Source organism: Anabrus simplex, chromosome 12 (genome assembly GCF_040414725.1).
Source record: "Anabrus simplex isolate iqAnaSimp1 chromosome 12, ASM4041472v1, whole genome shotgun sequence".
NCBI classification, from domain to species: domain Eukaryota; kingdom Metazoa; phylum Arthropoda; class Insecta; order Orthoptera; family Tettigoniidae; genus Anabrus; species Anabrus simplex.
Window position 1 is genome coordinate 20,855,344 of NC_090276.1, and position 16,620 is coordinate 20,871,963.

The following is a 16,620-nucleotide window of genomic DNA, read 5'->3' on the forward strand; positions in this document are numbered from 1 at the left end:
AGCCTGCAGAGTACGAGGTGTCGTGTGGTCAGCACGACGAATCCTCTCGGCCGTTATTCTTGGATTTCTAGACCGGGTACAAAAACTACACTTGTTCAAAAATCCACCACATTTCCTCGGAAATTGGGAAAGCACAAAAATATTACACTTACGTTCGTTTTCATACGGACATTATTATTAACAAATGCATTGCAATTGGGAAATATCCCGGTGGCAATGAACTCTTACAGTAGAGTGATAAAAAAGTTAAAACATAATTACCCAACAATAACAACAATTACAACAACAAGACATTCCTAGTTTAACATTATAAATCCAGCATCATCATATACAAATTCATATACAACTTAAGTATTTCCAGTGCTTAACACTACGACTTACAATACTATAGATGCAGACATTTTTATTTGACGCCATCTGGCTGTCTGCTCGTCAATTTCGACGTTCTGTTTTACTCTAGGCCTACTAGATGGCAGACACAGTAAACTGAATCTCTCTTGAGCGTTTGTGGCTGAGATTTAATGACTTTTGTCGGGTAAACACCAGAGATCTTTTACATGCCGACATCGTGCGACATGGAATGTCGAATAGACTTTTTCCACCCTTCAAAAATTCGACTACCTCTGCCGGGTTTGAATCCGCTATCGGGGGATCCGGAGGCCGACACTCTACCACTGATCCACACAGGCACAGGTTAACATTACAAACACTTTTATATACAAATTCGCACATACCTTAAATAATTCAGATGATAATAATAATAATTTAGTGTGGCTATTTCTAGCCGAGTGCAGCCCTTGTAAGGCAGACCCTCCGATGAGGGTGGGCGGCATCTGCGTGTTATTGTGGTGGAGGTTAGTGTTATGTGTGGTGAGTGAGTTGCAGGGATGTTGAGGACAGCACAAACATCCAGCCCCCGGGCCACTGGAATTAACCAATGAAGGTTAAAATCCCCGACCGGTCGGGAATCGAACCCGGGACCCTCTGAACCGAAGGCCAGTACGCTGACCATTCAGCCAACGAGTCGGACAATAATTCAGATGCCTTAATACTACAGTTTACTTTGGGTTGTGCATTGCATTAAAATATGACATCGTATAAAAATTTACACAAAATTTACAGAATACTGTAGTCTATTCTTGTAGCATCGTATATTTTTGGGAAAATACTCTAAGACAGCTGCAGGTCAATTGTCAATTCCCCTATTTACAAACGAATATTTATCAGACTAATTTCATACTAAAATTATGAATGTCTTCTCGTACATGAATTTTTGCTATAGCGGAAATCTGATAAAATGAACCAAAGTTAACGAATTTCAAAATCAGGTGATGTTTTTACTAAAAATGGAGATGATAGACAAGTTTAAACTAATCCAGTTTCGTATTGAATTAAGGGACCAGTTTAGGCACTTTCAAGCCACTCTAGGCAGGTCAGTTTCTTACGGTTTCCACACACGAACTTTTTGCAGATTGCGCAGGTTTGGTAACTTTTGATCCCAGTTCTGGAACACAGTGCACATTTCTTTCGTTTCTTGGCACTCTTGTCTATTTGAGGTTCTTCAGGGACTGCGATACTCTTCTTTCAGGATGTGCATTATTTTTATCGTAGCTGCCAACGAGACCTAAGGTGAGGAATGGCGAGTTCCTTGGCAAGTTGTTTCAGGAACTGCCTCTTCATGAAATGCTTCTCTTTGTTATTCCAGACATAGACAACTAATGCATTTCTAGTTGTGACATCCAGAAGACGAAACAACACTGTTAGGGAATAGCTGTTGGATTTTCTTCCCACAGAATACCTTCATTGCAGATATAAACTGAGAAAAATGTACGCATACGAAAACGGTCGCGGTGGATCGTGATGAGCCGCAAACAACTATCCTCGAAAACTGGTAGCTTCGAAATGATTGGTGACTACAGATTTGTGTAGAGGGATGAGAATTAAGCCTGTTGTACACTATCAATTTTTTGACAAATTTTAGACTTCACAAGAATTATCAGTACTTAACAAGTTTACTTGTCAAATCGCTTGCAATACTTGAAAAGTCCTGAGAAGTCTTCAAAAAGTGTTCTAATGTTCTAATCGATGAAAGAGTAGCCAAGTCTTTGACAGAATTGACCAACGGAATTCGAGTATTAACGGTGCGCGGTATCAAATCAAATCAAAATCTCTTTATTTGCAAATGAGGTGTCTACCTCGGTGACAAATGGTACACTAAAATACATTATTGTCAAGCACTAAATTTTAAATTAACAAGAGAGAAAGAACATTTTCCTAGAATACAATATTATACAATTTACGCTAATAATTTCTTCTATTAAACACACACATCATCCTTAATAAATTTATATTGTTTACAAAATTCTACTTATAATATCTCCTGTACTTACAAACATAGTCAACTCATATACAGTATGTCAAATTACTTCTAATAATACTACACAACTGGTATAAGATTAAAATTAGCATTGTATTTATTTACATATTTATATTTTACCCATGCCGCTAGCATGCTGGGATTGCCAGAACGGGAATCAAAACAATGAAAATGACTTCTTCATGATCGAGGGATGTTGTATGTGTATTAATTGCCAAGTGTGTGGCGCATTCCTGCTTATATTCAGTTGACTCCGCAGAGTATCAAAATATTATGAATAAAATGGCAGCGTACGAGGTGATTGCAAGAGAAATATCTCAAGGAAGTGCACAGCTTTGATGTTTATTGCCGTACGTTAACCTATAAGTATATACTATCAGCAATGATCGATTTATGATGATCTTCTCCTATTATTATTATTATTATTATTATTATTATTATTATTATTATTATTATTATTATTATTATTGTTATTGCGTTCCGGCCTTCTAAGGACCACGTTACAATTTCAATTGTTCCTCCTTAGTTGTTCTTTCCTTTTCTTCCAGTATTCTTTCATTGTTTCACTGTGTTTCTTTTTCCTGTCTTCAGTCCACTGTGTGCCTGTTTTCTTTTCCTTCCTCCCTTGGAATCCTTCCATTTGTAAGACTTTCTTCCTAAAAATCTTTATTTCCAATAATTCTTCTTCTCGTATGTTGTTCCTTTCCAGGTCTTTCTTGACTTCTTAAATCCAGGTGGTAGTTGATTTCTTTTCCCAAAGGTACTTGAAGATTCGTTTAGTTAGTCTATTATTATTATTATTATTATTATTATTATTATTATTATTATTATTATTATTGAATTCCTAATACGTTTTAATGTAATAAGATATGAATTTCTGTTGTATTGCTATAATTTTTATTTAATTGATGTGAGTAAATCCAATATAACATAACCTCTGCATTTATTTTTAGAATGTACCCACTGCTAGTCCAAGAAGTACAACAGCTGTTTGCCTATCCTCCATGTTAAAACAAAATGCTATCAAACTCTGCCAAATCTTGTCAAACCTTCAGCAATGTTGAACAATCTTTGACAAGATTTGACAACTTTTATTGTGAAGTATTGACTTGAAAGGAAAAATAGATGGTGTACAACAGGGATTAGAAAGGCAGTGAGGGGGTTGGAGTAGCAGTTTCGCCATAGGTGGTGATGGGGTTAACGAAAATATAAGCGTGCGGGGCCGCCTCTGTGGTGTAGTGGTTAGCGTGATTAGCTGCCACCCCCGGAGGTCCGGGTTCGATTCCCGGCTCTGCCACGAAATTTGAAAAGTGGTACGAGGGCTGGAACGGGGTCCACTCAGCCTCGGGAGGTCAACTGAGTAGAGGTGGGTTCGATTCCCACCTCAGCCATCCTGGAAGTGGTTTTCCGTGGTTTCCCACTTCACTTCCAGGCGAATGCCGGGATGGTACCTAACTCAAGGCCACGGCCGCTTCCTTCCCTCATCCTTGCCTATCCCTTCCAATCTTCCCATCCCCCTACAAGGCCCCTGTTCACCATAGCAGGTGCGGCCGCCTGGGCGAGGTACTGGTCATACTCCCCAGTTGTATCCTCCGACCAAGAGTCTGAAGCTCCAGGACACTGCCCTGGCGGTAGAGGTGGGATCCCTCGCTGAGTCCGAGGGAAAAGCCGAACCTGGAGGGTAAACAGATGATGATGATGATGATGATGATGATGATGATGATGATGATGATGATGATGATGATAAGCGTGCGGGTCATAGTGACTCACCGCGACTGCTTACGGGTTAAGAAAATATTAATTTATCCAGTTTCAGCTCTTACAATAAAAATTGTCTTAACTTTCCAGTTTATCACTTTTTGGTTGGGAAGGTTCAGTTTTTCTTTTTTTTTTCTTTTTTCAGCTGGAAATGGTGCTGGAGACAGTAATGATGATGGTGAGGAACAGATCTACTGGCTCAGACCCAAGCCTCCCTCACCTAAAACCTCACCTGACTCGACCTCAGATCGTCTTACCTGGCTCAACCGGAAATTAAGCAGCAACAGTGGTGGAACAAAGCACAAAGTCACATTCGATGATTCGCTGGGATCGTCTGGTTCCAGGTAATTATATCAGTACTGTACTGTATTCCATACTTGGATAGAATTCTTCATATGACACAACACCACAGCAACCAACTTTCCTTTCTCGCTCTGTCAACATGACTATACTGTAATCAATGTAATGGGTTAAACCAGGCAGTTTAGATGAAACTTGGTTGAATATCCTAATGGAAATAATAATTTTCCCAAACAATCAAAAGTATTATTATAGGTAAGGTAAGGGTTATTCTGCCCGAAGGCAGGTCCGAACCTCCGCAGAGGTGTTCCTGAGCCGGAGTTTACGTGCGGTAGGGTGGCCAGTTCCTTTCCGTTCCTCCATTCCCTTACCCCCCACCAACTCCTGACCACGCCCAATGTTGCTTAACTTCGGAGATCTCACGGGATCCGGTGTTTCAACACGGCTACGGCCGTTTATTATTATACAGAGAAGGAAAATAGTATATATGAGCATCGGTCCGGAAATGCGTATTTTATTGGCCTCCAAGATCACCTGATCTAAACCCGTTGGATTTATTTGTGTGGGTTTAAGCAAAAGTCTTTGCTGCTGTATAAAATGAAGCAAAACTACACAGCAGAATTGTAAGGTGCATTCAAACAATACGTACAACACCAGGCATATTCGGATGTGTTCGTAACTCTATGCAACGTCGATCATAAGCCTGTAGTATGGCAGGAAGTGGGCATTTTGAACACCTCTTTTAAAGTAATGACTGGCGTACGTCAGTACATGCCAGCTAGTCCAAAACTCCTGAGGTTTTAGCCCACGACAGAGTCTGATAACTCGAAAAGTAAGCGTTTTCGGACCCATGTTTAGATAGACACATTTCCTTCTCTTTATTTCAGGAATCCATACCTGAAATTATGCCATATATATTTTTGTATCATAATTGACAGCGTAAATTGAAACAGCTGTAAGAAAGCGATACTAGAAGCAAAAACGTCTTTGTAAACATGGGTCTGCAAACGAGCCATTTGCGAGATAATTTAGAATTTGTGGTTACCAGCGACCACTGACTTGATTGTGTGTAAACGTCATCCTGATTAGGAAAAGGTACCAATACAGCATTAAGAAAAGTTATTAGATACTTTGGTAGAAGCGCAGTTGTTTTTTGTGAACAAGAAAACAGTATTACTTAGTATGTTACAGTTGCATGTTACTAGTGGCAGCAGTATTCAGGAGATAGTAGGTTCGAACCCCACAGTCGGCAGCCCTGAAAATGGTTTTCCGTGGTTTCCCATTTTCACACCAGGCAAATGCTGGGGCTGTACCTTAATTAAGGCCACGGCCGCTTCCTTCCCTTTCCTAGCCCTTCCGCGTCCCATCGTCGCCATAAGACCTATCTGTGTCGGTGCGACGTAAAGCAACTAGCAAACTAGTGGCAGCTGGTGGTATCTGAAGCTGGATGTTGCACCAAAATTTTCGTTATCACATTTTTATATGAGAAGCTTACAGAAAAACAAGAAACTATATTATAATTGATTAATGAACTGTATTCCAATTAAAACTGAAATATATTGGACAATTAAAACACAGGGAATAAGAGGGTAATTATACAATACAACTACAGTTATTCTTATCTTTTTGAATTGAAAATTTGCCCTCCTGTTTTTCATTGATGAAAAATTTTGGTAATGTTGTGGGTGGTCCTGTATGGCATACCCTAGTGGCGTTGAAAAGAAGTTACCACTGCGAGAGGAGAGAAAACAGAAATGAAGTCATTTCTGTAAAGTGGTGCAATTTAACGAAGACGTTTGGAAATGTTTCTTTATATGGGGCTTGCTGGTCTCATGCAACATGCAAGGAACGTTACTGGCGAGCATGCTACCTGATACTATGTACAGGCTTAGGCTCGTCCCTTCTGAAACTACATTGCGCCGTGCTGTCCTCTTGGGAGTTGCCGTTGGAAAGCAAAGCCCCTGAGTTTAATTTGAAGCTCGCAGCGTTTATTGGTCCATCATTAAGCATTAGTACAAAAAGCAACCAAAGCTGGCTGATTTTAACATATTTTAGAATATATGTTAGCTTTATTAAACTAGAAGAAAAGATGACAAATGAAGAGTAGAATTATTGGGAGTTGCACAACACTGCAACAATACTACGTACCGCCCCTGCATGTTACAATGACTGTACAGTGTATTTACTCGTAGTAAAAGGAAGTGTTCGAAGATTCATACTGTTTTCTTGTTCATTAAAAACAAGTGCTCTTCTACCAAAGTATCAAATAACTTTTCTTAGTGTTGTATTGGTACATTTTCCTAACTAGGATGACATTTACACACAACCAAGTCACTGTTTGCTGGTAACCACAAATTCTAAATTATCTCGCAAACGCCTCGTTTGCAGACTTATGCTTACTGAGACTTTTTGCTTCTAGTATCAATGACTTCCCACAGTTAAAAGTTGTCACAATTGCCAAAGTATAGTGAATCAGATACAGAAATGTTTATCTACAGAACTGTAGTGGTAAACACGTGGACAGAACCTGACGGCCTCAGTTCCTGGAAGAGAGCTGGAAGCCAGCAGTCAATCATACCCTGCACCCTGCTGAGTTAGCGAGTTCTAAGTGATTCTTGTTTGATGTGGAAAGGTTGCTAAACCACTTTCTTCCACATACTGTTCCGTCTTTACCCTTTCTTCCTGTCTAGCACAGTTGACGATTTGACAACTCCGGCTACAGTAGACGTAGTAAATCCTATAAGCCGCTAATAGACACTGGTGTGAGACGAGGTTGTTATGTTTTGTCCCCAAGTATAGAACGGTTTTTATATTCTGGAGGTCTGATCAAGTGAGATTTCAGAATGTTACAGATCCATGTATGATGGTGGTAACTATGCTTTCAATGCTGTTCATAAGCAGCCGTTAGGCCATTAATCTCTATTTCATTCAGCTGATACTGTTTTTGTGGAATGGTGTGGTGGGCGTATAAATGTTCTTCTTCTCCAGGTGGGCACCATGGGGCCCTTAGCTGAATCCTAGCATTGCTTCCACTTACTTGCTCCAGGCTCCTCACTTTCATCCATCCTATCAGCCTCCCTTGGTCAACTCTTGTTCTTTACCAACCCCGACAGTATTAGAGCATTCAAGGCATAGGCAGTCTTTAATTTTCATGCCCTTTGTGGCCCTTGTCTTTCTTTGGCCGATTCCTTCATTTTTTGAAGTGTCGCACTCTTGCTTTTTCCCTCTGATTAATGTTATATAGAGAATAGTTGTCTAGTTTTACTTCCTCTTAAAACAATAATTACCACCACCACCACCTTCTCAAAGGGACTTCAGTAAGGTGACCAAAGTGGTGCTCAAATAATAATGAAGCTTTTCTTTAAAGCTAATTATGTCAACTCACCTCGTACTGCCTGTCATAGACAAAAGTTGGACTTCTTCATGCTCATGGAAGTTTTTACTGCAGAGTTATTCTGTAATCAATGGTCTTATCTTGTGGTTTTCTTAGTACTTCACCATAGGGGCAAGAACCCAGAATGAATGTAAACCTCTCTGGCACATCTGCGATAGAAGTTTCCATCCTGAGTTCTGCCTAGCACAGTTCGTATTGCAGAAACATTTCATGTCATCTCGATTGCCTCCTGCCATTCGCTACAAGAAAGTCCTTGGTGATGCCTTGCCTGGAGTGTACTCTTTATATAGCTCTACACCACACATAGAGCACTTGCTGAAAAATAGCTGGGTTCCTCTTTCTATAAATATATATTTGCCCCAATTTGTCCTCTTGAATTCCAACTTTATATTATGATCTTTCCTACCCTTAAACGCTCCACTCAAGCTCATTCGTATACTAATGTCATTCCATACCATCTCTCCGCTGACAGCTCTGAACATAACACTTAGTCGAGCAGCTTGTCTCATTTCTCCCAAGTCTTCCCAGCCCAAACTTTGCAATATTTTTGTAACACTACTCTTTTGTTGGAAATCACCCAGAACAAATCGAGCTGCTTTATTTTGGATCTTTTCCAGTTCTTGTATCAAGTAATCCTGGTGTTCGTCCTATACAGTGGAACCATACTCTAACTGGGTCTTATCAGAGACATCCTTTACATCCTTATTACAATCCCTAAAATACCCTACATAGATGATATATAGGAAGTATCTGTTATTTGTTCTAGGAAGGGCAAATCATTGCTCTCCAAGTCACCAAAGAGTGGAGGTAAGGGGAAAAACAAGCATCATCCTCGAGGATTGGACCAGCTCTCAGAGTCAGAGGATGATGGAGATTATGCCACACTCAGAGAGCTGCCTCTGATGGGCTCGATACCAAGCCAGAGCGAAGACACAGCTTCAGAGGACAACAAGGTATATATACAATCTGAATTGAGTAGTTATATTCCCTGTCTGCTTAATCATTTCTTCTACCTTATTTCAGGTACAGAAGAACTTAATGTAACTAATACACCGTCTAAAACTAAACAAGAGTTCTTCATCAATTCCTTGCAGTCAAGACATGATGGGGCTGTCCAATGTATTTGTCAATAAATTCACAGTGTAATTTTTTGTAGTACAGATTCTTAAAAAACTTATTTTGTTGTAGGATAGATTCATGATTGAATTTACTTCAGATCACATTTATAATCGCTCAATTTGTTGTAGATTGTAGGTCAAATTCATAGTAGCTCAATATGTTGTAGATCAAATTTACACTGATTCAGTTTGTGTCTGACAAACTCATTATGATTCAAGTTTTGAAAGTCAAATTAAGTGAGGTTCAATTTTTTTAAGGTCATATTTTCAGCAGCTCAAATGTGTTGTGAACCAAGTACTGCAGTTCAAAATATTTTTTCCTCTATCTTTACTTTCATTGTTTTGAATATGTGTGTTACTAAAATATAATCTGAATGAGTGCCATACCTTAGAGGGACAGATAATGTTGCTAATACTATATAAAATAGAATATAATTTCTAAAAGATTAACAAGATAGCTTTTTAATCGTTAACATTACTAATACTATGTAGGCTATCCAGAAATTAAGTTTCCCTATTTCTTTTCTTATAAAATAAACATATTTAGCTAGGAAATAGAAGCATGCACGACAGATCTATGACGTTATCATATACCAGCCAGACAAGTTCTGCCTCATCTCAGTAATGCAGAAGCAGTGGCTTGAATTGGAGACTCGTATTTTTTCTCCCGACGCCTGCGAGGTTCGGTCTGTCATAAAGTTTCCACGAAAATTGCGATGGGCCATTCAAAACAAGAGGCGTGGAATCCTCAGTGCTGGTATTGTGCTGAGCCATGGCAATGCTCAACAACTGTTCTGCAGGATTTTGGTTGGGAGGTGTTTGACCGTCCACCATACAGTCCTGATCTTGCTTCCTGTGATTTTTGTCTTTTCTTGCACCTCAAGAAATTCCTGTCAACATTTTCACTTGGACAAAGAGCTGAAGATGAATGTCACACGCCGTTCCATTCCCATGCGGCAGACTCCTATGACACCGGCATACAAAAGCTGATACCGCGATATGACAAGCGTCTCAATTTTTGGTGGTGATTATGTCAAAAAAATAGCTCCAACTTTTTTTTTTCAAATAGGGAACTTAATTTCTGGATGGCCCTAAAATGTTAAATAGAATAGACTTTCTAAAAGACTAACAAGAATGCTCCTTATACTAACAACTTCCTCGGTGGTTGCAGCTTCTGGAGCACGACATGTCAGATGATAATGTCACGTATGCCCACACTAACAAAGACTCACCCCCCGTGGAATATGGAGATCCAAGTCCCCCACTAACCCCACAGCCCACAGAGGACCTCCCACCACCTGTAACGGCCCCTGTTACCGTCACTGTTCACAACAGTTCGTTAACTGGAGATGCACATCAGGTAAAAAGGATCTTTCTTTCTTTCTTTCCTTCTTTCTTATATCTCTATATGATAATGTTCAGGGTACTATTTCTTTGTGGTTCTATAAAATGTTCAATAATACTTTATATATGGAGATCTTCAGTAAATTATTGTAATTTGCAAAAGAATTGGTCAAAATCTTATTTAAAACTGAAATGATGAAACGGCTAAAACTAATTGTATCTTCTTCTCTAATGCCTGGTTTCTTCAACTCTGTGTTAAATTTTACTTAACAAATGTTAACTAACAATTGTTATTAATTTAACACTTTGGTTAAAGGTCCCCTCTTTCTCAAACACTTTTCCAACATTTGTTACAAAACAATTCTTAAAGACAAATTAACATATTTCCGTGAAATTTCTGAACGCATTTCCCAGTGAGTGACTTTTGTTTCTTTACATAAAGCACTCGGAGCGGTATATTGAAATTGTGAACACATCTGATATTATAGGTTACAGTTAGTGAAGACCACTAAGACCTAAATATATGTGTAATAAGACGCAACAAAACGTTATTACAATGAATATGAGACAAACATTATTATAGATTTAAACTGAAAGTATGTGAGTGTGCTTGAAAAATAAAAGAACAGATGGATATATCACAGCATTCAATATATTCTTATAAGAGTTCAATCTAAGGCTCCTACAACACTGGGAAATTGTGATAACTGATATAAGTCTTAAATGTTTTTTGGGCATTCTTTTACTGTGAAGAATATAATGTAATGCCTTGCCAATGCTGCAATGGCAGCATAAACTCTTTGCAAAATTCTATACACTTTTTTCTTGCACTCATGAATGTAGTCACCTACAGTTACATGAAAAGAGTCTGAAGAATAACATCGAAGAACTCTAAGCAAGTGCTGCACTGGAGTCGCTGATAAGTTTCAGTCTGTGGGAAACTCGAACCTAATTTCAATTTCTTCTAGTAACTTGTTCATTATGACTTTGGTTATTAGACATCTTTGTCGCTTTTCCTTAGTATGGCTCGTCCTTTGCCTTCTTCAGATCCTACCATTTTGAAATGTTAACAGCTGTTAAGAGGTTTAACACATTGCTGGTGCCATGTTACTTTAACACAAGTATTAAAAATTTGTTAATGTTAACAATTCTAATTCTTGAGATGGCCATTTTGTTAAATTGTGTATTGAGTGTACTTAACAGTAGTGTTAACACTTAACATTCATTGAAGAAACTTGGCCTAAGAGTTTTACAGCCAGTGTAGAGATTTAGTTTGTATTTCAAATATTCTCACTACAGTATAAACTTATATATGACAGGATTCTTTGTATCGTTCCTCAAATCACTGGTATAGTAGAATTGTATACATTATTATGATAGAATTCTTTAAAGTAATTTTATAAATAATAATGGTTTGTTCTTTGGACCCCATCTGAAATCTAGTGATATCCAGAATTTAGTGTCCAGGACAGTTGTTTTTTTTTTTAACAATGAATAATTTACTGACGATCTGCCAGATACTTTTCAGTAACTCAACTCAAGGTCTACATTGTATATTATCTTGCTCCTCAGCGAGGCAGCCTTCGTGTGAGATGGAAGATTGCTGTGTAGGCGAACCCCCTAGAAAGTAAGACTGAGTAAGCTGAGTGTCATTGCTGACAAAATGTCTTGGCTTATTTCCCTCCCCTCTTCATTCCAGATGTAACCCTGTCTTGTTTTCAGCTTGCTTGACTTGAGTTGTTCTCGGCATTTCCCCTGTCAACCTGATTAACATGTCAATTGTTTATATGTATGCTGTCATAGCCTAGAATAATATGTACAATATTCCTTTAAGGTTCATTCCTATGGGACAAACTGCAGGAAAAAATAAATTTTGCACTTAGAGCAATTGTGGTCAGTTGTGTTGATTTCCAGGAAAGCAAAGTAAAGTCTTTGCTAAACACAATGTTTCCCTTCAGTTTGTCTTGTTTCACATGGCATATCATTATCGCTGCTGCTGAGTATAAGGCTGAATTCCTCCATTTCATTCTGTTGCCTGACAGCATCTTTACTTCTTTCCAGGTTTTCCCTTCCTCTGCAATCTCCTTTTCCATAGACTTCCTCTAAGGTCTCCCACTTCTTTGTCCTTCCCATGAATTTTAGGGTAGTGCTGTATATACTTATATAGTGCTGCATATACTTATATACTCAAAATCTGTACCCAATATGTATAAGAAACAGATGGATGGCAGAAACTTCCCATTTAAGCACCTGAGTACACGGGTCCAAAATCTTCAGCTGCAGTCTTTGCCAGTGGAGAATACAGTACAAATAGTGGTAATCATTGTTGATAAGTAGATGCTGTTTGAACATGATAGTAATACATTTATTGCAGCCATGAAAAGAGAATCAGAATACACTAAATTGTACATCTGAACCTTGTTTTACATAGTCTGTAATTGATTTTGTTCTTTTGCTGCAGAGTTGTAAGTAGTAGCGTTCACACGTATATCCCCATAGTTTACATTCACACATCTCTGTTGCTTCATGGTAAGATGTGTTGGTACAAATAATATGGTGAAAACCATGTACTGCCAATCTTGTAAACACGTGCCTCATCTCACAATTGGGTGTTGTCCACATCCGACTGATGTTAGTTTTCTGAGGATCTAGCATTGGGAAGAGGCAAAAGTGTTCTAAGATCTTCAATGAGGAATGATTCTCATGCAAGGAAGTAGATGAGTCGGGATCTTGATATTCTGATCGCTCTTTAGGTGTAAAGCGCTTTTATGCTTTCTAGTGCTGATAGGTTTTTTTCTGTGAGGTATGGCCAATGATTTCTATTCCATATGATTTCTAGTTACTTTTAGTTCAGGAAAGCGCCATTGTTGTCTCTAAGCTGACAGTGCTAATTACATGCACTGCTTGTACCACTTGCACATGCTTTGTGAAGGAATTAGCACTTGTTCGCAGCATGAAGACTAAGTATTCAAAATCTTTTATGATAGTTATTTTCTTGATGAAGATTTCTGCCGAAGCTTGAGCCTTCCCTCCTTGTCTAAACACCATCATTTCCATCTTTCAAATGTTAATTTTGAACTTGTACTTGGAGCACCATTCTTCCATGTTGCTTATTGTGTTTTGGAGTTTCATTATGTATTTGATCCGATCATTATATCATCAGAGCAGTGTTCTCCCTAGGACCTTTTGAATGGATGCACCACCCTGCCATTTTTACAGGCTGCCCGGCTAACATAACCTAGATATGTGCTAATTACATACCGTAATATTAATACACATTTGAGTCATTGGGTGTTCCAAATTTAAATTTAAATACTGTAAAACTGTTTATTTACATGCTAAATCTTTATTATTGTCAGCATAATTGCATGAGTTACATTGGAGTTTAAATGTTTAGCTTGACTATCACATAGTGTGCATGAGCGCTGACTGCATTAGTGTGAAATCACATGCGATCACTCGATTCTACATGATGTCACAAACCCGTATAGCACTCCACAGCAATAGAGTGATGATCCCCAGTGTTACATGATTATGAACGAGAAGTAAGAATACTAGAAATTCAAAATTTTCTGTTATAGTTCAATTTTGCGATTAATGTTTACCTGTCTGATATTAGTGTTAATGCCCTGAGGGGAATTCCTGCCACCCAGCTGATGGACATTTCTGGGGAGAACACTGCAGCATATGTGTGTGATGTGTCCTCCTTTTGGGCTATTCTCATAATTTCCTTTGCTGCCAGGATGAAAAGTAAAGGGCTTCATTGGATGACCCTGTAGTACTCCTTTTTTTTTTTTAATATCGGTTCTGAGAGTGAGAGATTGTCTGAAATTCTTATTTTATTCCATGTGAGTACTGAGTTTATAATTTGCGTCCATATATTATTTCTATCTAGGTTTCTTCTAGTTTCTGAATCACAAGTTCCCAGCTCATAAGATCAAATGTTTTATTGAAGTCTATAAATACTATGTTAAATTTTTCTTTCAAGGGTTTCCCTTATGTTATTTAGCAGTAGTTCTATTGTAGATCAACAATAATTGCCAGCATTCGTATTCTATCCTGCACTGATAAAGGCTCCAGCCGAAAATTTTGGACATGTTTCTTTTAAGTGTACTCTATCCATTCATACTTATGTGGTAAATTGCTGCTCTCCATCTATTTCTTATACAGGATGTTTCTAAAATACATGGCATAATTTCAGGATTGAATTCCTCACATATAGAGAAGGAAAAAAGTATATATAAACATGGGTCCGGAAATGCATATATTCCAAGATATTGGACCATGTCGTGGGCTAGAACCTAGAACCAGCTTTCATAACTGATGTACCCTACTCATTACCTTACAAGAGGTGGCCAAAATGTTTGTCATACTGCAGGCTTGTGTTCATCGTCGCATGGAATTACTAACACGCTCGAATATGCCCCATGTTGTACGTATTGTTTGAAAGTACACCTCCAACGATTCATAGAAATCGCCATCCTTGGGTCACTAACCATGCCTGCTATCATCTGCATGGACCAGCTTAATGCTTTCCGAGAACCATCTTGAGTCAAGATTCATATTGTCAAAACAAACTGTTCCTGAAATTGCTTGACCACTGAAAAACTAGCAGTTGCCAGTATTAAGATAGAAAATTTTCTGGGACCATAGAAAAATATTGCTTAATGTGAGTTTATTGTTGAATCAATCTTCGTTGATAAAATATTTATTCCTTTAAATGGAATGTTATATATTTTCCATCATTCAATTCTTAAAAAGATGCTTCACATTATTTGACCTTCTTCAGCTATTTATTTATTAATTAATTAATTATTCTAATTCTGATCATTCTAATTAATTATTCTACTTATTTTATTATTCAAAGTCAGTATGAACCAATATGGTATTCATCAATTGTAGTTTTGATCTTCATTATACGGAGGTTCGATTGTATGTATTTCATGGCATTCACAGAGATTGCTGAGCTCCCTTGCTTACCCCAAAAATCTGCCAAGGCTACAAGATTTTATTTTATTTTCAGTTGTATGATCTCCAATCTAGCTGTCTTTTATTTGTTTATTTCCCATTTTGTTAGTTTTTCTTGTTTTTTTGGTTTATTTATTTTTATTTTTACACTATCCATTATTGTTTAATTTTCTTCAAGTTTAAATGCAGAACCCTCAGCAGGGAGGTCTGGTACAGAGGACCACCTCAATACAGGAATCCTCCCAACGTAGGAGTTCGCCGCCAAGTTTACACACCACCACCACCACATCCTTGGAACCAGCCCTTATTAAGGTACAGTGGGGAACGATTATCACTCTGTCCAATCCTTCTGGTACACACTCATCATCATTTTTCATTCAACTAATACAATCTAAATGATAATATCATCAGAGATAGAGCCAATGCTGGTAGCCGGGTGGTTATCGAGCTATCTTCCTTGCGTACAAGATCCTGAATGTAAACTCAGGCAAAAGTCCATGAATTTCTTGCTTGCTTTCTAATACACTTATATAGGGTCCTTGATTTCACCACCTGAAAGCCAATTGCTGTGGTTATATGATACAATTACAATAGAAACCTCATATAACACAGTTATCGGAGGACATACTTCACCCCTACATTATAGCTTAACTTTGGTTTCAAATGGGGTGACCTGTGCAGTGAGACAGATTACACATTGGTTATTTCATCTACTGTATGCCTCATTATTAGTTGTTGGTATAAAAAGTCCATAAGCATTGTTTGGCAGGTTAATGCACACATTGTTTTATATTACAGTTTAAAATTCTCATGTTTAGACTGTTCTGTATTGACTGTATATCTGTATTGTACAATTGATATTGTCAATATGGATATGAAGTTGATATTGTGCAATTGACTATATATCACAAGAAATTATACAATTAAAAAGTTCTGTGTTAGTTAATACCTTTAGATTTATACTCACAAAATGCAGTAAACGAATATGATTTGATTCACTTTGCCTCTCCATGCATGGAATTATTTGAAGATTGCTTAAGCCATGATGAGATTCTTATTCCAAACACTATCCATTAAAGTCACTGTTGCTATGTACATTATGGAATTTTACAGCTTGAACTTTAACCTCTCAGAGACACGGAACTTTTGAGTTACACATTAACCAGTGGACGAAGGTGATTCAGTTGTGAACACTAAGAAAGTTCAGCAGTCTCTTTAAAAATTCACTGTTACAACTGTTTAACTCAGATTGTTTTCAAGCATTTACAGTAAAGATTCAAGAGAATGTAGTTACATTCATTGATTATACATATACTAGCAAATGTACCCGTGCTTCGCTACGGTATTCTACATTTTAAAAT

The 16,620-nt window shown here is 38.0% G+C and overlaps 1 protein-coding gene across 1 annotated transcript in view; it reads left to right on the top strand.

Annotated features, from left to right (window-relative positions):
• tinc (tincar) overlaps window positions 1–16,620 on the top strand; it is a 203,633-nt gene that overhangs the window by 174,757 nt on the left and 12,256 nt on the right. Inside the window, exons 6-8 of the mRNA XM_068229790.1 lie at window positions 4,299–4,479; window positions 8,596–8,782; window positions 10,119–10,307. Of these exons, the coding sequence (XP_068085891.1) occupies window positions 4,299–4,479; window positions 8,596–8,782; window positions 10,119–10,307 (557 nt within the window). The remainder of the gene's footprint in view (window positions 1–4,298; window positions 4,480–8,595; window positions 8,783–10,118; window positions 10,308–16,620) is intronic.